Raw genomic sequence first — 25,736 nt, forward strand, 5'->3', positions numbered from 1 at the left:
TTCTCCTGGCTGAGGTAAGCAAGGTCAGCGTGGGCCAGAAGGAGAGACACAGGTTCTTGGAGAAGGAATCCAGGGACAGCAGAGGCAAGTGAGGGCGACCAGGATTCCACTCCAACACCCCCTCTGTCACTGGCAAGGGAGACAACCAGAGAAGCTGCAGGCTAGGAGGAGAGACGATTACTGCTAGAGTAATCAGGGAGGGGAGGATGGACAAAATATCCTTCACTGAGGGTGTCCCGTGTGTTTCTGCACCGGCCTTTTCAATGCATTCGGAGGACATGCCACAAGCACAAATAACCCTCTTTTCCCAAGTTCTGACCCAGAGATAGCACTGTCCGTGTGACTGTGGAAAGGTCTAAATCAATGGCCACTCAGGAGAAGGTGTGGAAAGCAGCACAAAGCAGTGCTTCCCTCCTAGCTGATCCCCACTAAGACTGCCCTCAGTGTGGCATGAAAGCCCCCAGGAGGAAGATGCTGTGTGAAGGCATGTCCTCACCTGCAGCACGGCTGGCAGAGGGTATGAAATGTAGGAGGTGGGCCACGCCAAGAGAAAGAGACGGGGAGAGGAGTTACAGAGGGAAAAGGAACATGTTTGCTAACTTTCCTGGAGGAGGGAACTTGATTAATCCACACACTTGCTGTAAAAGGACGCCAGTGGGTGTCCTAACACTGGCAAGGGAGAGTAACCTCTAAGGCCAACATTCGAACCCCCCTTCCACCACCCCGCATCACGGAACTGGTATTGGTAGACAAGAGTCTTTAGAATTGCAAAAGTCTGTAGCAGAGGTGCTTCCTGGTCCTTCCTGTGGCTTGGAGAGGTCTCCTGTCTGGGAAGATGGTGACTCTTTGTCTCCCGCCTTACAGGAAGAAGACACGTGCAGACACGACTGGTTGAACCTCGAGCTTCGTCACTCAACAGCGGGGACTGCTTCCTCCTGCTCTCTCCCCATCACTGCTTCCTGTGGGTAGGAGAGTTTGCAAATGTCATAGAAAAGGCAAAGGTTGGTATCTGAAAAATAAAAACTGTTCCGTTAATCATCTCCTGTGCACGCCCGATAGACTGTTCCACAGTTGCTAGATCATTACAAGGGCTTCTCAGATGCGAAATCGAGTGAGAAGGGATGGGTAGTATTTCTTTTGCTGAATGTCTCTCAAACAAGTAATCATTAGGTACTTGCTTGAGTGGGATGTTTTGGAAGGATTCTGGCCCTCCTGTCCAGATTTTAAGTCCTATTCCGTGTGAAAGGAACTGGCGTATCACTTCAAAGCTGTTTGTCCCAGGTTATCTGTGAAGTGCTACCTCAGACTTACTGAATGAGCATCTCCTGGGGAGAAGCCCAGAGAATGGGCATTTATCGAAAACTCCACAAGCCATCTCTTAGATTTGAAAACAAAGAGCTGTTGCTCTAGAGAATTGTACCCCCCATACGTTTTCTCCACCTTGCCTAAAATAGCCAACAACCTGGGCCTGCAGCCCCTGTGGTCACCTGGTTTTCCTTGCAGACACACCATTTCTCCCCTCCACCCTAGCCACAGGCTTGTCTACCCAGGTAACTGTGTTCCTCCTTTTTTCCAGGCCTCAGAACTTGCGGGTTTAATTCAGACAAAGAGGGAACTTGGTTGTAGAGCTACTTATATCCAAACTATCGAAGAAGGAATTAATACACACACTCATGCAGCCAAAGACTTCTGGAAGCTTCTGGGTGGCCAAACCAGTTACCAGTGTAAGAGTTTACTGTATTTCAGAGAATCACGAGACTTTTCTTCCCCCCTACTTCGTTCTTCTAAACCAGCCACTTTTCAGTGTAAAATGTCATACTGTCTTATCGTTCTCCTCCCAAAGCCGCCGGAGACCCAAAAGAAGACGAACTCTATGAGACAGCCATAATTGAAACAAACTGCATTTACCGTCTGATGGATGACAAACTTGTTCCTGATGACGACTACTGGGGGAAAATTCCAAAGTGCTCCCTTCTACAGTCAAAAGAGGTACAGTGCCCGGGCACCATCCTCACTGAGAAACCCTTTGCATGGGGTAGCCCAATAAAATAGATAGTAAGCGCCCGATATGCGCTGGCCAGTGTTAGTGCCTGTTGTTGAACAGTGACATTTATTTACTTATTTTTAAGTTTTTATTTATTTATTTTGAGAGACAGAACACAAGTCAGGGAGGGGCAGAGAGAGGGAGGAAGAATCCCAAGCAGGATCCGCGCTGTCAGCGCAGAGTCCGATGCGACGCTTGAACTCACGAACCCTGGGATCATGACCTGAGCCGAAATAAGAGGCGCTTAACTGACTGAGCTACCCAGGCGCCCTGAACAGTGGCATATTTTTAAGGGATATTTACTTGTGAATTCAAACCACTGCTGCCATGTTAAATACAAATATAGAATTCAGAATATTGTTCAGAGGGGTCATGGATCATTGAAGCCTTTTCTGTTTTAGGCAAAATGTAATTTTTTTTCCTTTTTTTTCATATTTTCTTTTTGTATTTTTTTCCTTTTGTATCTGTATGAGGTGCTGGATGTTAACTTATTGTGGTGATCATTTCACAGTTTATATAAGTCAAGTCATTATGCCTTATACCTTAAACTTATGCTGTGCCGTATGTCAGTTATATCTCAATATAAACAGGGAATAAAATGTAAATACTCCTTAGCCCTATCTCTTGCTTTTCTATGAACATTATATTTTTGCAGTCTTGAAGTTTCAGGAATAACAGATGCATGTATATATAATTTGGGTTTGCCAAATGATGTACTAGATTTTTTCTCTCACGTTGGGAAATATTTACTAAGTACATACATTGTCATTACCCTCTGTATTGCACATGTTGAGAAAAAAGTGGAAGACACAAAAGAACCTTAAGTTTCATTGAATAGAGGAGTACTAGAAAGGATGTAATCCACACCTAGATGGAGTGTGTGATATATATGGGCATTTAAATGAGAACAAAAATCACAGGGAAGAAATAATCAGGAGTAATTTTAAAGAGAAGGTGAAATTGAGCCTGGTTGGGAGTTGAGTAGGATTTGGATGGCTGGACATGAAGGAAGAAATTATTCTAGGAAGAAAGAATAGAATAAACCAACGGCATGGAAATAAGAAATAGCATTACATTCACGTATTCATTCAGCAAACACTTCGTAAATCCCTACTGTAAACATAAGTATGATATGGTCTCTCCCTTTGAGGGTGTTGGAACTGAACAGAGGAGAGAAGACCTCACTGGTCCTCAGTGCCTGGCATGTGAGAAGGCCTGTATATATGCTAAGTGAATGAATAAACAAAGGAGGGAGACAAGGAAGAAGAAAAGAAGATAGGAAGTCATAGCCAAATAACTGTTTTTATGAATGAGGGGTGTTACAGAGTTGGAGAGTTCAGGACAAGATGGAAATCCCACCTGCAGGGTAGAGACTAGGGGAGCAGGGCAGAGCCAGCTGGTCCACCCCTGGATCTTTTTATGTTTGCACTGATGGCTCCATTAGGGTTTGTATCCTCACCCGCTCAACTCAGTGTCCGCAGAGACCGTGGTTCATCTGGAGCATGGCTTTGACATTAACCACATCTTCTGTGCCGTTTCCCCAGGTACTGGTGTTTGATTTCGGTAGTGAAGTGTATGTGTGGCATGGAAAAGAAGTCACGTTAGCACAACGGAAAATAGCTTTCCAGCTGGCAAAGCATTTATGGAATGGCACCTTTGATTACGAGAACTGTGACATCAACCCCCTGGACCCTGGAGAGTGCAATCCGCTTATTCCCAGGTATTCCGGGCATCTGCTGATAGTGGGGAAGGGCCAGGGGATTCCCACTGTGCTCACCTACTGTGGCTCTCCAAAGGCTTTCCTTTTCATAACTGACTGCAGGCGGTACCCTGTATATTCACAAAAAGAACATTTCTTTTAGCTCTCGCCTAACTGCAACAGAAATATGGACGCTGCATTCTAGTCTGTGTCTGGAGGCACGCAAATTGTTCCCACCTGCAGTCTTCCAGGTGCTGCCCTGGCAGATGAGTAGCAATTGTTTAAGCAAATTACATGCTGATCTGAAAAGCTTCCCAGGATCTGGAATTCAGCCATGGATCTGAAGGGGCAAAAGCAACATTTTTCCTTCTCATTTCACACCTTTCCAGCGTAGCTTCTACGATTTACCATTTGTTTGGCAGTAGATGATGTTTATGCCTTTTGGGGGACAGAGAGTGAGGGGGAAGGTGTTGTACTGAAATAATGACTGTAATTTTAATATTTCCTACAGTGTACTGGACTATTTTAAAAAAGTAATTTTGGGGATGCCTGGGTGGCTTAGTCAGTTAAGCGTCCAACTTCAGCTCAGGTCATGATCTCATGGCTCCTGAGTTCGAGCCCCTCGTCGGTGCAGAGCCTGCTTCAGATCCTCTGTCCCCGCCTCTCTCTGCCCCTCCCCCGCTCACACTCTCTCAAAAATAAACAAACATTAAAAAAAAAATAATTTTGGCAAATCAGCAGAATATGCACAAACTCTAAGAAACACAATCATAAGAAGAATAATTCTTATATGCCAAGGGCTGTTGTTGTTTTTCTTTACTGGCGGGGGGGGGGGGGGAAGTGCTTTTAAATTATGTGTGCCATATAATTGGTGGCACATCTATTTCTAACCTAACAGCAGAGAGCAAACGTTGGGTATCATGCAACTGGGTCTTAATATTTTGCATTGATCTAGTCTACAAGTTGCAACTTCCTCACCTAGTTTTCTTTTAAAATCAAATATTGATTTTATTATTATTATAAAAAAATAAAAAATTATGTCAACGTAGATGAAGTTTTCAAATCCGTTTTAACAAAATGCACATTTAACATCAAAGTAGTCCTGTAACAACTGGTGTTTAAAGGAATGAAGCCAAGGTGGAAAAGAGTATTTTATTTGATGTACTAAAAGAAACAATAACGCCAAAGCACAAAATCCATATGATAGATAACATACATAGCAGTGAGATAATCACAGATGTGGGAGTAGATGAGTCAGCGCCTAACCCACTGGTTTTCAACATGTCCCAGATCAGAATCGCCCAAGGACCTTTACAAAAATGTACGTGCCAGGCCCAGCCCCAAAGATGTGTTCTCAGTTCACGTGGGGTGGGGCTTGTATGTCAGTAGGTCTTAAGAGCTCCTCAAGGGTTGTAAGGTACAGCCAAGATTAAGCACCCAGCCCTTTCTTAGCAGAGGAAGAGGCAGGAAGAAGCTCACCCCCTGGAGCTCTCAGCTGCCCCTTTACCCTGCAACGCACCGCCTCCCCTGCTTGCTCGACTCCCACCAGAAAGAACCCATGTCTAAAGCTGAAAGCAAGTGCTGTCTGTAGACATCCTAGCAAGTCTGCAGAGTGGACTCCATACCAAAGATGGTCATTCAGACATTTGCTGTTAAAGGCCACAGCCTTGCAGGGGAGTCCCGAATCCTCCTTAGTTGCCGATACTTGCTTCCTAGAGTCCCGCGAGAGTACGAGGTGGGGGTGTTAGAATGCCGTGGCCTCCCCTGGGCGGTCTCCCTCCGAACAGGCACTCTCCTTGATGTGCCGTGGGGGTGACTTCAGAAGCCGTAGTCGTGACGAGACAGGAAGTGATGGGCAGGGGCGGCAGCAGGCCCCAGAAGCACTGCTCATCAGACTCACGGGGTGTATGCAGCCCGGTCTCCGTTCGCAGCCAAAGAGAGATTTGGAAGGATGGGCGATACCTGCGCGAACCCGCTTCAGCATGTTTTTATTTCCTCAACCCTGCCTTCCTCTGCCTGATCAGCGTTCCAAGCAGTTTCAAATTCTGAAATCCTGAGGCCGTAGCAGGAGGCCTCCAGGTTGGGCTGTGCCACTTCCTGTTCTGTGTCCTCGTGCTCTCCCTTCCTGCTGTCGTGTCTGGTGGCCTAGAAATAAATATGTGGAAATTCACTTTATGCTCTATGAAAGTACGCTCATTGTAGTAACGAAGGAGAATTTCCTCTGCTCCCGGAGACTGGAGAGCTGCGTTGTAAGAGGACTTAACAGAGAATTCAGGGTGAGCTGTGCCTTCCTCCCGTCCATTCGCTAATGAGACAGAAAATTGGGGAGCCCTTGCAGGCGACCGTGAGCACATGACATAGGCAAGGAAGGCATGTGTGTGGCTCCTGCCTTTTCCCAGCTCCCAGTCTGGTGTGCTGCCCCCAGGGGATCCCAAACGCAAGAATCTGCTAGTATGAAAGGAAAGTCCAGACCTGACACGATTCACCCCACGTTCAGGAGCATCGATTCCCTGCGAGGCTTCAGACCGAAAGACTAAAATGTCACTTATCTGACAAAACAGACCATGCATTCTGTATACCACTAATGTATCATGAGTTGTGTTCACTAGCCACGTGTGTGTGTTTTCCATTCCTTTCCTTTGTTTTCCCATGGCTTAACTTTGGTTCTTCTCCTGTCTACTCCCCCACCCACCCACCTTCGCAGAAAAGGACAGGGGCGGCCCGACTGGGCAATATTCGGGAGACTTACAGAACACAATGAAACCATTTTGTTCAAAGAGAAATTTCTCGATTGGACTGAACTGAAGAGACCTAATGAGAAGAACGCCAGCGAACTTGCCCAGCAAAAGGTATTTCTGGTAATCTAGTCTCAAACCTCAGGCCTTTGGTGTAGGTCCCAACAAAAGAGGCCTCGAAGGTAAAGCCTTCCCAGGGTTTACTGGGAGATCAGCAAACAGGTTTCCAATTATATTCTACCTCCAGGAGGTGAAGTAGTCCAGTTTGTGTCCCCAGCTTTTAGGTGTCCCGTTCACTGCTGTGGGATGGGTATTCAGGCCTCCGCAGTCTTTCCCCAGAACGCAGTTAAACGCTGAGACAGAGCTGGAAAGTCTACCAGTGAAACAGCAGTGAGTGTGGCAGGAAACGGCTGTAGAAACAGGCCACCGAGCCAGCCTTGTTACCTTCCCCCATAGGAAGATCCTCGGGCCGAAGCCAAGCCGTATGACGTCACGCGCATGGTGCAGGTGCCCCAGACCACCACCAGCACGGTGCTGGACGGGGTGAACATTGGCCGTGGCTATGGCCTGGTAGAAGGGGACGACAGGAGGCAGTTTGAGATCGCCAGTGTCTCTGTGGATGTGTGGCACATCCTAGAGTTTGACTACAGCCGGCTCCCCAAACAGAGCATCGGGCAGTTCCACGAGGGAGATGCCTATGTGGTCAAGTGGAAGTACATGGTGAGCACCGCAGGTCAGTGAGCACTTCTGTCTTCTTCACACTGACACGGGGCGGCCCCAGCTCTGCGGCTGCGAGTCTAGCACCGCTAGAAGCCGTTCCCTGTGTGCACCCCTGCCTTCGGCCGCAGAGAATGTGCCGATCTGACCGTTCGCTTGGAGAACCCCTTAGTAAACTTTATGGATGGATCCTGACGCCCTAGCATTGCTAAGGAAGGTTGTGTTTCCTTATAGAAATTAAACATGCACGTTACGGTTTCTCTGCTACCCTCATTCCCGCCCCCTCCCCGTCCCCAGAGGTTTTCTAGGAAAGTGATGATTTGCCTCCAAATGATACTTACCATGTGGCTGTCTGCTGCTTAAATTAAAGTCTGAAGTAAAGTATATCTGGATGATTTCGAACTGGAACCAAATGGTGTAGTTATGCACAAAAGATTTATTAAAAATAAAAGAAGCTGTTTCCTCTGAGCTGAGAGCACGAACAGGCTTTGTGGATCTGGTAGAATAAATACACAGTCGAAACTGCGCGTGGTTCCTGTCGGTGAAACGCTCAGCGAAATGGTCCGTTGTATGCTCTGTGCTAGAGGAGGTGAGGGAGGAAAGCCAGTGTGCTTTGGAGAGAGAACCCCTTCTCCTTGCCAACAAGGAGCCAGTCCTCTGCAGCGTCCCTCCGCCCCACCATTTGGGAGGATTTGTCACAACGCTGTGATTTTGACGTTCAACTCCTGAGCGTTTCTTCACCCCTTGAAAGCCGCTTTGCTGCCGGGGTGTGGCTGCCCTGGAGCTCCAGGGGATGAAGGCTGCTGTCTGCTCATCAGATACCCGCAGACTGAGAACCATATGATTTCCTTCCTAATGTATCAGAAATAAGTCTGCTAATCACCCGGCAGCATTTACTGGAGCACCTACTCTACATACAGACATTTACGTTAGGGGCTAAGTAAATATGTCAGACCCTACCTTCCGAAAGCACATAATAAATGACAATAAGGCAAGTGCGGGAAGAGGCAAGCCCGTCATTCCGGAGGAGAGCCGGGGTCTCTGAGATTGACCCTGCTGCTTTGGGGGAAGACCAGCACACCGCCCTGTGGGCAGCCAGTGTGGGGCATCGCCAGGCAGGGCAGGAGGCAGTCTTGCCCAGAGCTGTCCGGGGTGCTGCGCGCCCGGAGGTCCACACAGCCCAGGAGGCACAGCACTGGGGGTTTTGCTGCACACTCGAGTTGAGTGCCTCCCAGTGGCTCTGGGACGTATTACGTCATGATGCCAATTTCTCAGTGAGGAACAGGACACCACAGTTGTTACCTGTCTGAAGTCACCCAGCTAGGAGAGACCAGATTAGGACACTGAAAGCCCCTTTCCCTTTCATAAGGAGGCCATGTGGCTGGGGGGAAAGGGCACAGGCCCGGGGACCGTGCAGCCTGGGTCTGAATCTTCTCTCGGGCCCTACGTACCAGCCATGCAAGGTGGGTGAAGGGACGTAACCTGTCTGAGCCTCGGTCTGATGATGATGCCCCGCTCAGAGATTATTATAATCTGGTAGGTGTCCAATTTAGCACAGGGCCTGGCACATGCTCACAAGGTACGGGAAAGAATCGTCACTGATGCCCTCAGCCCCGAAAGCAAAATTGCTGTATTTACCTTGAAGATGAGATAACATGAGTCTCCCCCAAAATAAGCGTCCTTCCCAAAGAGTCACTATTGTGAGTCTCTGCTCCTCGGGGTGGTGCACTTGTCCAGCTGCAGTAACCATCCATGCCGCATTTGGCAATAAAGGCAGTAAGAGGGCATTTGGCAGGTGGGAATCCACTAACCTTCGGTGTTGTGCAGCAGGGAACGTTAAGGACCAGCTTTGAAAGCATACATAGCTCCCCTTCCTTAAATACAGAGGAAACTGCATGTTTTACAAAACAAGACAAAGGGGCAATAGAATTTGAAATTCACTCATCTCCTTACCTGAGCTGTTAGTTATAAAAAGAAGTAATAGGAAATAAATGAATAAAACGATATCGACATGAATTAATTAAAAAAAAAGTAATCAGATTTCTGAGGCCTTCATAGACTACTCTGCCGGAGGCCGCCTAAGAAGTAATGATTTGGCCCAGGAAAGTACTTTCTGTGTTTCTTCCAGTAAACACAGGGCACATCTCGCAGCCAGCTCCAGCAGCATCGTTATGAGCAAAGTTACAGCTTTGAAGGAGTCCAGCTGCAGAGCATTAAGTCAGAGCAGGGAGCATTCCGATTCCAGACGGTCCCTCTGGGAGCAGAGAAGCATAGCACAATGGCATTAACAGTGGCCCCTCGGTGACCACAGCCTAGCTCCTCATCACTCCTACTCCACAGCTGCACGTGCAAACAGGACATACAACTTGGAGCTCGGGAAGCTCTTCTGGGACACGGTCAGCAGACACCAGCAGCTGTAGAAACAGTACAGCCGTCCTCTTGGTGGACACTAGCCAGGTGCACAGGTGCACAGAGAAGCTCCTGGAGAAGCGAACCGGGGCTCCAGGGAAGGGAGACCGGAGGCCGCAGTGGGCAGTAAATGGGGTTCTGCAGCAGGACCGCTTGACCCTGAGCAGTTCTTCAAACCGTGGTTCCCTGTTACTCCTAAACACGACGACTGGCCACAAACGTCCTCTTCAAAGTATTTTTAGACATAATGCATGAACACTTAATTTTTTTTAAGTTTACTTATTTATTTTGATGGTAGGGTACGTGGGGGCAGAGAAAGAGAGAGGGAGAGAGAGAATCCAAAGCAGGTTCTGCCCTGTCAGCACAGAGCCCGACATGGGACTCAATCTCACGACTGTGAGATCATGACCTGAGCCAAACTGAAGAGTCAGACAGTCAACCGACTGAGCCACCCAGGCACCCCCATCAACACTTTAAATTAGCCATCTGATCAAGGCTATTTAAGGTTACAGTCGGGGGGCGCCTGGGTGGCTCAGTGGGTAAAGCGTCAGACTTCGGCTCAGGTCATGATCTCATTGGTTCATGTTGAGCCCCACTTTGGGCTCTGTGCTGACAGCTCAGAGCCTGGAGCCTGCTTCGGATTCTGTGTCTTCTCTTTCTCTCTGCACCCCCCCCCCCACTTGTGCTCAGTCTCCCTGTCTCTCAAAAATAAATAAACATTAAAAAAATATAAAAAGTGAAATAAAGGTCACAGTCCGTAAATTCTTACTGATGAAAGTTTAATCTTTACTTTGCTAAAATTAAAAATAGATGAACTAAAAATTAAGTTGTATATAGTAATAAATTTGTGCATATTGAAGAAAATTGCTGAAAACTATTATGAGATATTTAAGGAAATAATTCTATTTTAGATATATATACTGAAGTCCACATTAGAATGTTAGATGGTAAAACACTGGTTATTTAAGCCTGAATATATATTTATACAATGTACTTAAGTGCTAACAGATTTCAAGATATATATCAACTTCTGTGACCTGTTTTAAGCACATCTTTCCCCAGCTGACATGACTAATTTTTACTACTTTAAAGAGTGGGATTGCTAATCAAAGACAAACTTTTGTTCTATCTAAATTAGCAGAAATTTCAATGGAGTGGCTTCCAAACTAATTGTGAATATGCATAGCCTATCCATTAAAAATACACAAACTTGAAGTGCCTGGGTGGCTCAGTCCGTTAAGCATCCAACTCTCAACCTCTTTCTCTGCCCCTCCCCCTCCTCGATGCGTGTGCGCGCGTGCTCTCGCGCTCACTCGCGCACTCTCTCTCTCTCAAAATAAACATTTAATAAAAGATACACCAACTTGACCAGTTCAGGTCCACAAAAGATGGCACTAAATGTTGTGCTTAAGCAAAGCACTGTCAAGAATTATTATGATCATTTATAGAAACTATATATACAGTACTTTGCTAAAAGGCCAAAAAATCAAATAAATATGACCCTGACCTCTTGAGAACTTAAAATAAATGAGCTTTCTTCTTACCTTCAAACCTCAAGATAACTGTGATTTTGTAAATGGGACTGGCACTGGGAAAAACTGGGTTAACAGAGAACCTAGTTATTATCTTTAATTTTCAACAAGCGTGGGTGTTATAACCTGCGTTCTCCCACTGTTGCCCATCACTTTCTGGGACCACCCAGGCAGGCATCTGAGGGTAACAGCTCAGTCTCCTGACCTCATTCGTTCCAGAAGGGTCTGCCTGCAAGTCCCTGTCACCTTGTCATTGTCACCTCCTCGGAGAGGCCTGCCTTCAACAGGGAATCCTATTAGCACTCACCCTGCCCCATGTCACAGCCCCGTCTGTCATCCTCAGAGCACTTATCAACCGTCTGAAACTGTCTTGCTCATGTCTGTTAGGATGAAAGCAGGGGGGCCATCTTCTCATTATAGCTCTGGTATCCCCAGGAGGCCCCAGGCACACTGTGGGTGCTCAGTGAGTGGTTGTTGAATGAACGAGAGGAGACTGGAGTGCGGTATATACCGAAAAGTAGTGAGCTGAGGTCTGAAATACTGCCTTTTCAAAATGGCCACTTGGCCAATTAGCTTCCCGTGCCTGCTCTTGGGTGAGACCTGTGAGCCGGGTGCCAGGCGGTAAGGACAACCAGCACTGAATCCTGGCTACGGACCCAGCGACAGATAGTATTGAAATCCCAGATTATTTTATGAAAGCGGTATGTCAGCAATAGATCTCTTCCATTTCTGACGGAATGTGGAAACTCCAGAGTGTGTTTTCACTAGAATCGTTTTAGCAGACTAAATTTTCCCTTTGTACTTAAAGCTAGCCCAGCTGTTGCTTTCAATATCTTTTCTCTACCAGCTAATCTTCTGCCAAAAAAAATGGCGTAAGACGGAAAATGTATTTCTGTCTTTGGGAGCCGTTGGTCCTGCTCTGGCAGTCACCCGCTCTCTCTGTCACACACTTGGAGTGATCCGCCGCCTTCCTGGAGGATGACAGGTGTTTTTCCTAGGGCGTCGAGAAGGCTAGATCATTTTTCGCCAATTTGGAGGCTCGGGATCAGTTACCGGAAGAAAGGTGTTTTTTCTCCTCAGCCCCATGCCCCAAAGCTTTTTGTCATCCCTCTTTGTCCTCACAGAGCCCGGAGAAGAAAGCCATACATTTGCCCCTCTTTTGGCCCATCAGCTGTTTACCCTGCCCTCTCGGGTTCTTTGTGTTTGCAGTGGGAAGTCGACAAAAGGGAGAGCATCCAGCAAGGGTGGCTGGCAAAGAGAAGTGTGTCTACTTCTTCTGGCAAGGTCGGCAGTCGACCGTGAGCGAGAAGGGCACGTCGGCTCTGATGACGGTGGAGCTGGACGAAGAGAGGGGTGCCCAGGTAAGTGCTGGAAAGCAGCCGAATGAGAGAACCGTCCTTCCTGGGGAGCCACAGGGTGCGCGGCCTGGTCCCCTGAAGACCCCTGACTTTTCGTGAACAAAGACGGCATCGCACAAGTGACTTTTGGTTCTGGTCTGGCTTCTCCAGACTGCAGGCTGGGCCTCCCCTCTTCTCTCCCTACTGGCAGGTCAGGAGTAATATGCTCTTCCACGAGATGTTGTATCTGTAAATAGCGAATCCATAAGACAGGCACCAGGCGCCAAGGGAGGGTTTGGTTTTTTTAAGTTTCCACTTAACTGATATTCAAGGAGTTATAAATAAAACCAAGAGATGCTATTTTCCACTTCTAAAATTGGTAGGGATTTTGTAAAGAACGGCTCCAGGGTGGGTAAGGATTCAGTAGGATGCCTCCACTGGGAAGTGTAGATTGAAACAGCCATCCTGAAAAGCAGGTTTGGCTCAAGAACCTTAAAATTCTCATAAACTTTGATCAGTTATTCCACCTACACAAATCTATCCGAAGGAAATACCAGAGATTAATGTAAAAATGAGTATTCTTATCTGTTTTCTCATCTGCATTCCTCCCAGCAGCCCGAGTGATTTTTCGGGAACACGTCGGACCGTGTCATTCCCTTGCTCTCCAAACCGGTGTCCCGGTGATCTGCCAGCACCTTCGTGGTCGGCCCTGAACACCTCTCCCACCTCCCCCTGGCTTTCTAGCCTTTTGCCACTCCTGAGACACACAGACCTCTTTCCTCCCACCCCAGGGCCTTTGTGCAATTTCCTGTCTGGAACATTTCCCCTGTATCCATAAGTAACTTTCAACTTCATATGATTCAGGTTTCTTTTCCAGTGTCACCTGTTTTATCCAAATCCCTCCCCATTCTCCGTCCCTCTGCTGAGCTTTATTATTTTTTTTTTATAGCACTTACCGCTATTATCACTACTTAAAACCACTTCGTAGTCATTTGTCATTTCATTTACATTTTGTAGACATTGCGTTTACTTACTTGTTATCCCTCTTTCCCTAGAAAGTATGAAAGAGACCTTGTGTGCTGGTCTTTATCCGCCATTATAACCCCAGGGCCTGTATAATGCCCTGGGGCCAAGGTTTTGTGAACATTTCTTTTTGCTGTTTGGATTACCTTTGCCTGGGGTCCCATCCTTTAGTAATGAAGAGTTGACTGTAAGGTTTTGGGAAAGCATGATACCATGGGCAGGTATCTTCACTACCTTGGAGGAGTAGTTAACAATAGCATGAGGGAGGAGAACAGAGGAATTTTCTCCGAAACAGATTAATGTTCACCTAGCCTTCTAGATTCCTAAGAACCAATCCTGTTCCCTAAAAAAAATACTTAATACACATTTTCTACTATAGACTATACAATAATTGAAAATAACTGTTAGTGGCCATTGCATTTTAATTTATCCCTAATAGTGGGCAATTTCAACTGCCTTTATTTTTGTAAAGGCCATGTTTCAATCATGGCTGCAAAATCACCCTTAGAATTTTGAGTCTTAATCTCTCTAGTCTGAGCATTCCACTTTTTATCAAGCCAGTGGATGTAAAAACACTTCAGATATATAAAACGCTGCCACAAAATGGCGCTTAATTACACAAAGTTGGCCCTGAGGTTGATCTGTTAACTCCTGGTGGGAAATGCTTCCTACCTTTCGGTTTGCCCCGACTTCCAGGCTGAATAAACAATTTCCTCGTGAAGGGAAAATGTCTAGCCAAAGTGAGAGTGAGTGGAGTCAACCCTAACAGTTTTATGAGCAGCTAACACAGTGCTTCCCAGGCGAAGGGGAAGCTGGTCCGCAGGAGCAGTGTTCCATGAGTGGACTATGGGAATGGTTGCAAAAGAGACAGTTCTCCCCTCCCGCCCCCACCCCTGAGTCACTATGTGATCAGTCGTTCTCACCGCTGAGAGGTAGACTTTGTTTCAAACTTGTTTAGATCAATCATGCTACGTCTATACCATGGAATACCACTAAAATATCAAAACTTGTGTTTCCAAAGTCTTTGACGGCAAAACATCAAGTGAATAAAATCGGGTATTAAGTAACAAAGGACAACAATCCTACTTTTGTCTGGGAAAGACACATACCTGAAAGATACTTTGAAAGGAAAGCTGTACCCTAGACCTTTCACAGTGGTTATCTTTAGACACAACAGTAGTGTCACTGGTGTTTGTGGGCACTTCTCGCTGTTTTTCAGAGTTTCTACTAGGCAGGTATTCTTTTTAAGACTTTGAAAACCGGTACGTGTTACTTACTGGAATGCGTTTCCATTGAAAGGTCCAGGTCCTGCAGGGAAAGGAGCCCCCCTGCTTTCTGCAGTGTTTCCAGGGGGGAATGGTAGTACACTCCGGGAGGCGGGAAGAGGAGGAAGAGAACGCGCAAAGTAAGTCACTGTCACCGTTGGAATAAGATTCGTTTCCCTCTCCTAGAAGGTGTTTTCACACTGGGGGTGGGGGGGAGGGGTATTAAAGTAAGTCTCCCTTTATATAGCTGTGTCTTCACCCCTGAAAGCCTTGTCACGTTTGCCTTACAAATCAGCCTTATGGGGAGCTCATAGCCACCACCCCCCCACCTTCCTGTGGCGTTTACCTTAGGATACATAGGACTCTGTATGCAGGAGGCTGGGAGATTACTTCCCCTTAAACTGAATCCCCACAGTGACTCTGTCCCTCTTTTCAAGAGGGGAGGAAAATTCAGTGGGTCATCTATTATAAATTGGATGCTGGCCAACAAAAATCTCTTAATTTATAGAATAGATTTATTAAAAAAAATAAAATAAAAAGAACTCTTAGCTTCAGAGCCTCTCAAAATATGCCTGTTATGTGATTTACCTGAGTATTTATAAGATACTCAGTATTTGTAAGTATTTGTAAATACCTGAGTATTTACAAAAATGGGTTTTCTACTTCACGAACCTGCTTCTAACTCCAAAAGGAGGTGCTTTCTGGGCCGGCAGCGAGCTGGCGGCCACTCCGCCTGAGCCCCCCACCCCCACCCCCAAGTCACAAGGATGGGCCTGGGTGGGCCCAGGGTGGGTGGTGTTGGCGGGTCCCCGCGGCACACCACGTCCTAACTCTGTGCCGCTGCTGCCCCCTGCAGGTGAGTGGAGGCTGTACTGTGTGCGCGGAGAAGTGCCTGTGGAAGGGAATTTGCTGGAAGTGGCCTGTCACTGTAGTAGCTTGAGGTCCAGGACTTCCATGGTTGTCCTCAACGTAAATAAAGCCCTCATTTACTTGTGGCACGGATGCAAAGCCCAAGCCCACACGAAGGAGGTCGGAAGGACCGCAGCAAATAAAATCAAAGAACAGTGAGTGTTGTGTGTGAGGGCATCTCCCAGAAGGGGCTTCCCCGTGGGACGCCGGCTGAGGCGGGAAGGATACCCAGGGTCGCCAGTAGAAGCCCGGGTGTACTTCAAGTGACTTCAGCAGGGGGTGGGTATGAACGTGGTTGGGGGCCTCTGACCTGCCAAGTGGCCGTGACACACATCTCGCTTCAAGCTGCCCGTGTGAGGGCTTCCCCCACCTTCTGAGGATGTACCTGCCTCGATGAAAGGCAGAGTGAGGAGTGAGGGAAGTGCCCCCAATGAGTGCCGTCATTTCTTTCATGGGTAAGATTTTGAATTAAAAGCCTGGAGGCCTTTGGTATTTAAAGAGAGCAAATTTCAAATATCGTTTAGGGGTTCAACATTTCAGTTTTGCCAGAGCAGTGGAAAGTTAGGAAGCGTTTAGCTAAAGAAAAGTCTGGGAGACCACCAACTGTGTCAGACTATAAGATGTCCCCTTTCCAGAGGACAACCGTATGCCTGCATTTGCCCCTGAGTCGCTGGACCGCCAGCTAGGCAGGGGATGCCTGGCGTTTCCTCAGGCTGTCACCTGGGAGGACCCTGGTAACATGTGAACAGTAGAAGCGAAGCATTTCCAGGGCCACGGCATGCCACCAAAGTGTAATCTGGTCAAATCCGTTCTCTGGGCACCACAGCGGTGCGGGGCGGGCATCCTTCCCCTGGGACGGCTCTCGAACCTACCGCGCCGAGGAGAGGGCAGAGAGAACACAGGCCAGTGCCCTGTCAACAGGCAGATGGCCGGGAAGCAAAACGTCTCATCTCGAAACGCTGTTCTGTGTGCCAGCGAGTGGGGAGGGGTGATAGTTGACCTTCGGCGAGGTATCCAAAGGCATCACTGGCCCAATGGATTTTCCCCTTGGACCACTGGGAAAAAACAGAACGATGAACTCATTTGCTCTGCAGGTATTCACTGATCACGTACTTGGTGCCAAGCACAGATTTAGGGACCAGGGTCTTGCAAGTGAACTAACCTAAGTCTCCGTCCCCATGACGCTTATGTTCTAGCAAGAGAGGACAAGGAATAGTTAATATGTATGTGGTATATAAAAACGTGATCACTTTCATTGCAACTTGTATGTAATTATACATTCTTCTCTAAGGGCCAAGCCAGTCCCTCTCATTGCTGCCCCCCCCCACACATACACACATTCATAAACCACGGAGCATGTTTTTATTCATTAGTAAGAATTATTTTAGGAAGAAGAGAGATGGTGAACTGATCTGCAGATTTAGTCTTGAATAATTCCATACTGCCAACACTTCCAGGCTTAAAACAAACAAACAAACAAACTACTGGATTTTCTCCATGCAGATGTCCCCTGGAAGCCGGACTGCATAGTAGCAGTAAAGTGACAATACATGAGTGTGATGAAGGATCGGAGCCCCTGGGATTCTGGGATGCTTTAGGAAGGAGAGACAGGAAAGCCTACGACTGCATGCTTCAAGGTAATCCAACATTCCGTAGCTTTCCATCACTAATTTAGTCAGTACATATTTACTGAGCACATACTATGCACAACACCCAGTGAATCACACCTAGGCTAGGTCCTCCCAGGCCTACAATGCAGTAAGGAAGCTAAATAATACGCACAGCTAAGCATAATGCCAAATAAAACTTTGGTATGTCACGAAAGAGGTACGAATGAAGGAGGCTGAGAGTTAAAAGAAAGAGTAGTTCCACCAGGAAAATCACACGACATTTACACAGAGCCTCAGAGGGAAGCATGACCTGAAGAGACGGAGGGAGAGAAGCGAATTCCAGGAAACCAGAGGGACAGTGACACAACGTGACCCTATGGCACGAGACGCTTTCGGTCTGGCCAGCATCCTGGGTGCAGGGACCTAACAGAGTTCAGATTAGAGAATAGGTCGTTTTTGTATTAAATACACAAAACACAGATCAACTTAACGTACAGATTAACACACAGGGAAAGCTAACAAGTATTAGGCAGGTTAGGATGAGACAGACACCGCCTAAGCACCTGATCTGCCTTAACTCAACGCTCACCACCTAACGCCACCATGTTTGTTCTGATGAGGAAACTGAGGCACAGCGAACTTCATCAGCTTGCCCAAGGTTGGACCACAGTGGGGTATACTCATCTCAGTTTTCCTGAACTTTGACAGAGTTTTTCTTAATAATGCATATCGGTGATGGAAAATGTTTGAAAGTACAGAGAGGTTGAAAAAGAAACTAAGTCCCTTATGATCTTCTCTCTCAAAGATAACTAGAATCAACATTTCTCTATGGGATCCATACACATCTATATTAAAGGAAATTTTGGACAGCAGTACACAGTTTTGTAACCCGATTTTTCCCTTTATTATGAACAGTTACTCAAGTTGTTAATATCTAGACTTCTCTGGCTGCAGGGCATTCCATGAATATGCTATATGCCATTTTCTATTTAACCTGTCTCTTTTGGTTGGAGAGAGGTTTCCGATTTTTCCCTATTACACAATAGAGATGTGAATACATTTAAACCAAGTACGTGTTTTTGCTTCTAGTTAAATTCCTAGATACAGAAGTGCTGTGGTAAAGGTAGAAAAGATTCAGGGTACAGCTCAACAAGGGTGCCCCCGAACACGGACACCAATCTCCATATTCACCCGGCAGTATACATCAGAGAGTGTGCATTCCCCCGTGGACTTTGCCTTTTCCTCTTTGCCAAAATGGGGGGTGGGGGGGAGACTGCTACCTAAGCACTATTTTAACTAATGGTTTAAATTGGAAGTACTGTTAAATGCTTATGTATTTTTTTAATTATTTGTATTTCTACTTTGGTGAATGTTTTCATTTCTGCCTTTTTGTGCATTTTTACTGAGACGTTTATCTTTATTCTTTTATATACCAAGGGCACGAACCAGTTTCCACATTTCTCACTTTGTCACTTGCCTTTTTGTTTGGTTTGGGGCTTTTTTGCAATGAAAGTGTTCATTTTTGTACTGTCAGTGCAGAAATCCCCTGTCCCTTCATTCCTTCTTTTATAATTATGATTAAGGAGACCTTCCCCACCTCCAAGGTCAGATAAATTTTACCTATTTTCGCACGAAGTTTTGGGGTTATTGCATGTCTTACAGTCAGTCTCCCGTCCATCTGGGATTTCCTTTGATGCATATCGTGTCCTCAGCTCTGTTCTCTTTTCTTTCAAAGATCCTGGAAATTTTAACTTCACACCCCGCCTGTTCATCCTCAGCAGTTCCTCTGGTGACTTCTCAGCCACAGAATTCATGTATCCCGCCCGAGACCCCTCTGTGGTCAATTCTATGCCCTTCCTGCAGGAAGATCTGTACAGCGCGCCACAGCCAGGTACGGCCCGCGGAAGGGGTCATCGTGCCGAGCCACAGAACATACACCTTCCAGACGGCCTTTTTACTTTACTTGCATATTGACTAAACGGTTTTTATTTGCCAAGTGCCCTGGCGGGTAACTTTCTTATGTTATCTCATGCTCACACCTACCCCAAAAGGAAGGGAACATCAGCCGTATGTTACAGTCTAAGAAACCGAGGCCCAGGTACTTAACTCGCCCAGGTAGGCTGAGCACAACCGTGTCAGGCCTGGAATCTCAGCTCTTCTCCCAGACTCCCCTCAGTCTTGTGGCTTCGTGGCCCACGGTCGGCCTCCCCTGCTCCGGGCATCATGTTTTCCGTTCGAGACACAAAGAAAGGGTTGGGAAAAGGGCAGTGATGGCCGTGTCTCTCCCTTGTATTGGATAAAGCAAAAGCTTTCCCAGAAGCCCCAGCTGCTCACATCCCGTTGGCCAGAGCTCTGTCATGTGAACACCCTCCACTACCGGGGAGCCTGGGAGAGCAAGTGGCGGGGCGGCAAGGGGTTGGGAGTATCTGTTGAATCAGCCAAAGAACGGTGTCTGCCTTAGCCAAGGCTGCACGGCAGGGCTGTGGTTCCCACCCATGTCTTCTGACTCCGAGGTCAAGGCTGTATCCACTCGGCCCCCACCTCGCGACAGAACCGGTTGTGTGCCCTTGTGCTGGTTGGGACAGTCACCGTCACCAGAGACTGGGCTGTACGGACCCGGCCAGACTCCTGCAGTCGAGTCTGAGCCCTTGTGCCCTCTCCCCTCAGCCACAACCTCTCATTAACCCGGCCCAGCTCCCCACCTTAAAAGCTCAACAGCTGGCCCACGGGTCATACTGCGGGAAATACTAGCAAGTTCCTTCAAAGGGAGGCCGCTACCCACCCTCTTCACGCTATGCCTCAGGGTGGGTTATCAACCTCTTCTGGGCTTTTCAAATGTGTGGTGTGCGTGGAATTCTGAAACACGGGCTAGGAAAGGACGCGGGGCAGGCGGACCGAGCAGGTGTGAGAGCCCCTCTGCCACATGGAATACGAGTCGGGCTGACGGTGTGTTAGAACGCGTCTGCTCCTTCAAGCCCTATTCTCTCACCGAGAACCAGGAACTTAGTCACCTAGGAAGCAATCGCATGTGGGGCACGCACATCAGTGACCTGTAGGGCAAGGGGGGTGTACTCTCCGGTTTTTAATATGCTCTTTGGAGAGAAATGCTGCTTACAGCCCCTCGCGGGTGCGTTATCCCTCCCCTCAGCATGCTGCCAGTTCTCGGAAGGGCCGCCGGCGGGCCGGCTACTGATGAGGGGCAAAGGGAGAGAGAGTGTGGGGACAGGGAGGGAAAAGAGGCCGGCATCACAGATGCCACCTCTCTCTGCCCAGAGGCTTTAACTGACTGTATGCTCAAAGGGCTGAGGCGTCGTGGACACCCCGCCTTTGGCCCCGCCAAGGGGATTCTTCACCCCTCCCTTGACAAAAGCAGCCTGGAGGGAAGCATCCATTAGGTTTGGGGAAGAGTGCCCCGGAAGCATCCACGGAGAAGCCCCTGATTGTCTGGTCTGCCCTTGCCCTCACAGCACTCTTCCTTGTTGACAATCACCATGAGGTGTACCTCTGGCAGGGCTGGTGGCCCATCGAGAACAAGATCACGGGTTCCGCCCGCATTCGCTGGGCCTCCGACCGCAAGAGTGCCATGGAGACCGTGCTCCAGTACTGCAAAGGTGAGGCGTCGGTGCCAGTGGGCAGGCCTGGGGCCCTCGGCTCTGCCACAGGCTTCATCCACCCCGGCAGGATCGCAGACCAGTGTTTTCCTTCCTGCGTGTGCCGGCCAACCTTGATAAAGCCCGGCAGGCAGTGATGAAACCAAGTGTTTTTTTTGAGGCTTCTTAATCTTGAGATTAATGCATTCTTGACTGTCACCATGAATGGGAATTCATTTTTCTCTTTTACATTACTGGGCCGTCTGAGTTGCTACCCTCAAGATTTAAGGCTGTATCGTGGAATGCCCCGGAGGGGTCGGAACCCTTTTGCACTCTGGTGTAATCATGCTGGGGGCCTCCTTCTGCGCATAGCCGCCCACTGTCCAGAGTGGAAAGCTCGCCTAAATGGGCTGGAAAGCCAATGGCAACCTTTTGGTCATTCGTTATTATTTTTAGTGTGATATCTAAAAAAGAAAGATCTACTGTGAACTCATGGCTTTTTACTATACCATCCGCCAAAAATTTATAGAATTGTATGTAAAACAAAGATGCCAGTAATTAATTTCTTGTCTTAATTTTTAAGGTTTCATGGATTAGTTTCACTGAGTTCATACAGTTGATTCTCTCTTGAAAAGCTCTTCAGTAACAAGTAACAAATTCCCACCAAATGTTTAAATTAGAGTGGTTTAGAAAATGCTCTCGTTAGCTGTTTAACTCACATTGAACTTCACGCTGCCTTAGGAAGTCAGAGGAATACTTCTACAGGTGAATGCAAGAGGAAAAAATCTCTTGCCCAGGAGCCATGGAGAGAGGCTTTCTCAGATCCAGAGACGTGGAAGCATTTTGCTAGAGTCAGGTCACTTACATGCAGTGTTATGCATCCTTATATGCATAAACTTAACATTTTGTATAAATACCATCCATGCGTTATTATGAACTACTCACAACTTGCACTCTAACCATAAGTCAAGAGATCCAAATGAAGAAAAGATTTCAAGGGAAATCAGAGAAAGACCGGGTCTTTGGACCCATACCCCGGGTGTCCTGATGTTGCCCTCCGTGTACCTACAGGAAAAAATATCAAGAGGCCGCCCCCCAAGTCTTACCTTATCCATGCTGGTCTGGAGCCCCTGACGTTCACCAATATGTTCCCCAGCTGGGAGCACAGAGAGGACATTGCTGAAATCACAGAAATGGTGAGTGTGGTTTGCTTCCCCCTGCAGGTGGCTCCACACCTTTCAGATCGTGAGTCGACTGTACCTTGGGAAGAAGCATCCCAATGGCATTTTCTAAGTGATGAATGTTGTTGTTGTTGTTTTCTTTTACAACATGTTAGCAAGTCTACATAGAATTAGCTTAGGAAATGGAAAAATCATTTGAACTATTTTGGTATTCTTCTACACCTGGTGTTCAAGTTAAACAACTTAAAAGCAAAGGTGAACTTAATTACTCTAAAGAATATACAGAAATAAAAGCGGCCATCTCTTCATTCTGTTTGCTAAAATTCTGTTGCTTTTCAAGGTCCGTGTAAGGCACAACAAAATCCTCTGGCTTCAGACATTAACCTTGTGTTTGAGGAGACACAAAATAAATCTGTGATGGATTATTCACAGATCAAAGTACGAAGTAAATGAATGTATCGTGAGTCACTCCTGATTAGGAGTGTGAATAGCTCATTAATAGTATTTCATGAGACCAGTTGGTATTAGCCCATGAAGCATTTATCATAACCTTTATTTACTAAAGCATATTATTAACCAGAAGAACATTATAATTTCCAACCACATAGGAAAAAAAAAAAGCTTACTACAGCTGTGTAGAATTTCTTTAAGTCACGAGTTTTTAACATTGTGAAGGAAATAGGTTTGTTCCATTTCAATTTTCTTACTATGTCAGAGAGCTGCTTTTCCGGAGGAGACGACATGGGTATTTTACGGAAGGTCCGAACACGTTTAAACAAAAAGAGTTCGCTGCTGCTTAACAGTGGATGCGCAGCGCAAATGCCTGTTTAATGCCAGCATCGCTGCCGAGACTCACATCTCTCTGTAAGCCAGTGGGCTTGGTCCATGCGGGGAGGAGCCCGATAGGGCTCTGTTTACAATAAACACGCAGTCGTGCCTGGGGGTGCAGCGCCCCGCACAAGTACCTCCTCCTGCAGTGTGAGTTCAAGGCTGTAATTACCGCTGTGTCCTGCTTCCGCCGTGCATGCCCAGGCAGCAGTGACCTGGGAGCATCTTGCACAGGCTGGCGGGCTTCCGGCCAGTGAGGTCGGGCTTTCCACGCCAAGTTGTGGCAATAACACAATCACTGAGCGCTCACCGTGGGCCAGACACGGCTCCGAGCCCTTTATGTGTATTTTCTCCCTTATTTTTACAACAGTCTATTAAGATTCATCTTCGTGTATCTCCGTTTTCCCAGGGAAGGAGCTGAGACACACCTGAAGTAGCTTGTCCCGGGTCTTAGGTGCAGGATTGCTCCAAACCCGCTCCGTGACCACTAGTCTCGACCATCATTGATGAATTTGGCAACCCTGTTAGTCATTCATTTCCGCCACTCAAAAGGAGGGCAGTGATCTGGCTTCCAGGTTTAACAGAGGAAGAGAATTTACCTGTAGTAACCAGTTCAGTGTAAATGCACACAGAGTGGTTTTTGTTTGTTTGTTTGAAGTCTGGATTCAGCAGCGTATCCTGGATGCATTTTCTTACCTTTTTCTATTATGGATTAAGAAACAGGGCTCAAGGGGGCAGCATGAATCCTCATAAGGTTATTTTAAAATACTTTTAAACAAATTCCATTATCTGAATGCTTCTAGTGTTTAGAGTTCAGATTTAATAATCTTTTTTTTATTTAAAAAAAAATTTTTTTTAACGTTTATTTATTTTTGAGACAGAGAGAGACAGAGCATGAATGGGGGACAGTCAGAGAGAGAGGGAGACACAGAATCCGAAACAGGCTCCAGGCTCTGAGCAGTCAGCACAGAGCCTGACGCGGGGCTTGAACTCACGGACTGCGAGATCACGACCTGAGCCGAAGTCGGACGCTTAACCAACTGAGCCACCCAGGCGCCCCGAGAGTTCAGATTTAATAATCTTAAGCCATAATTCACTCACGTGATACTCCCTTTTGTCCAAGGCAGGATTTATTTGGTGAGGTGGGAAGACATGTAAAGGAGAATTGTGGGGCTTTGGGCAATCCCTTTCCATTTCAGAGCCTGCTTCCCTTAACCGACCCCCTCCCCCCCCAGGCACAGACTAGACAGGGTCTGGCGAAGGCACAGACAGGACAGGGTCATGTATTTGCAGGCCCGTGACAAAACACTGGTGCAGGTGCAGGACACGAAGTTCTCTCTGCTCCCTCCTCTTCTCTAGGATACGGAAGTTTCGAATCAGATCACCCTTGTGGAAGATGTCTTAGCCAAGCTTTGTAAAACCATTTATCCGCTGGCCGATCTGCTAGCCAGGCCACTGCCCGAGGGAGTTGATCCTCTGAAGCTTGAGATTTATCTCACTGACGAAGACTTTGAGGTAAGCATTTCTTCGTGTGGGATGGCGTTTAAGCGACACATTGGCTTGGATGGGAGTCCTCTCACTCACCCACTGGGCGTCTCCCCCAATTTTGCAGTTTGCACTAGACATGACCAGAGAAGAATACAACGCACTGCCCGCCTGGAAGCAGGTGAACCTGAAGAAAGCAAAAGGTCTGTTCTGAGCGGGAGAGATGGCTAGAAGAATCTGTCGTCACTTTCGATACCCTTGGACCAGGAAAATGGCAAATTTTTTTTTTTTTTGGACTGGTATTTAAAAAAAAAAAACAAAGATTTTTTTCATCAGAGTTTTTAAAACCTGAAGTTACTAGCTCTACTGCGTGTCCTGGATTTGTGTATTTTGTAAATGTTTCAGCGAACCCTTTGGAAACTCTCTTTCCACGACTCAGCAGGTCATGTTGATAAAGGTGTCCCCGTGTGCACTTAAGTAGCTGTTTCTCAGCAGCTGCTCTCGCACTGCCCTCCTGTTCCAGCTGAGCGTTGCCTACTCTTTTTTTTGAAGCGATTCTCTTCATAAAGTGTTATTTTGATAGTTCGTGGATTCTAAAATATATATATTTATATAAACACCATATAAATCAAATACGTATTTAACAAAGCAATATTATTCGATTCACTTTTAAGATTTGTTTTCCTTTTGGTGTCAAAATAATATGAAAAGGTAGATGGAATTGCTTCTGTGGAATTAGCTCTGGCACCCTTCTGTATCTTCACACACAGTTCAGAAATGTCTCCTTCGGCCTTAGGTCTGACTTGTTCTGAGTGCTGCTTCCGGTGCTAAAATGAACAGAGACATTTGTACTTCCTGGCACGGGCTCTAAAGAATCTCTGCGAATCCACCTTTCAACCTTAATATCTTCCCTGAAATGTATAGTGCCTTGTTTTTATGTACAGTTTATATACAGAAAAGTTTGCGTTTTTTGATGATGGTTTGGAACAATATCTCCAATTTTACTCTAAAAAAACGGTAGAAATGAAAAAAAAACATCTCAAATTTCTAAAACCTGTTGTAAACATTAAACATGCCATTTTGTGATACAGGGCTCCAAAATAAAAGCTTCAGGAATAAACACAATAATTGGTTCACATCGAATCCCAAGCATGTTCCTTTCTGCAAAACGTTCTGTTTGTTCATGTCAACCTAGTATCAATACTTGGCCGTTAAATATTAACTGCTAAAACTTTAGGGCAAGATTTTACGTAGGGTTGTATAACTAAATAGACATTTGACCCATAATATTAGTTCTGAGCACTATATTAGAGACATATATTTGCAAATCATCATTCAACAGAAGCTTTTTACCCTAAAATGATCTCTGCAT

General features: G+C 46.7%; 1 protein-coding gene across 10 annotated transcripts in view; it reads left to right on the top strand.

Moving 5' to 3' along the window:
- The window catches only part of SVIL (supervillin), a 233,040-nt gene extending 207,540 nt beyond the window's left edge, over positions 1–25,500 (top strand). For all 10 annotated transcript variants that reach the window (XM_047865432.1, XM_047865435.1, XM_047865436.1 and 7 more), the window contains 15 exons: positions 865–1,001; positions 1,577–1,724; positions 1,844–1,989; positions 3,589–3,764; positions 6,448–6,592; positions 6,935–7,211; positions 12,346–12,497; positions 14,796–14,901; positions 15,618–15,825; positions 17,174–17,307; positions 19,016–19,171; positions 20,748–20,891; positions 21,942–22,066; positions 24,239–24,394; positions 24,492–25,500. In XM_047865432.1, the coding sequence (XP_047721388.1) occupies positions 865–1,001; positions 1,577–1,724; positions 1,844–1,989; positions 3,589–3,764; positions 6,448–6,592; positions 6,935–7,211; positions 12,346–12,497; positions 14,796–14,901; positions 15,618–15,825; positions 17,174–17,307; positions 19,016–19,171; positions 20,748–20,891; positions 21,942–22,066; positions 24,239–24,394; positions 24,492–24,578 (2,297 nt within the window). In that variant the 3' untranslated portion in view covers positions 24,579–25,500. The remainder of the gene's footprint in view (positions 1–864; positions 1,002–1,576; positions 1,725–1,843; positions 1,990–3,588; positions 3,765–6,447; positions 6,593–6,934; positions 7,212–12,345; positions 12,498–14,795; positions 14,902–15,617; positions 15,826–17,173; positions 17,308–19,015; positions 19,172–20,747; positions 20,892–21,941; positions 22,067–24,238; positions 24,395–24,491) is intronic.
- The last annotated feature ends 236 nt before the right edge of the window (positions 25,501–25,736 follow it).

This window comes from Prionailurus viverrinus, chromosome B4 (assembly GCF_022837055.1).
Source record: "Prionailurus viverrinus isolate Anna chromosome B4, UM_Priviv_1.0, whole genome shotgun sequence".
Classification (NCBI taxonomy): Eukaryota; Metazoa; Chordata; class Mammalia; order Carnivora; family Felidae; genus Prionailurus; species Prionailurus viverrinus.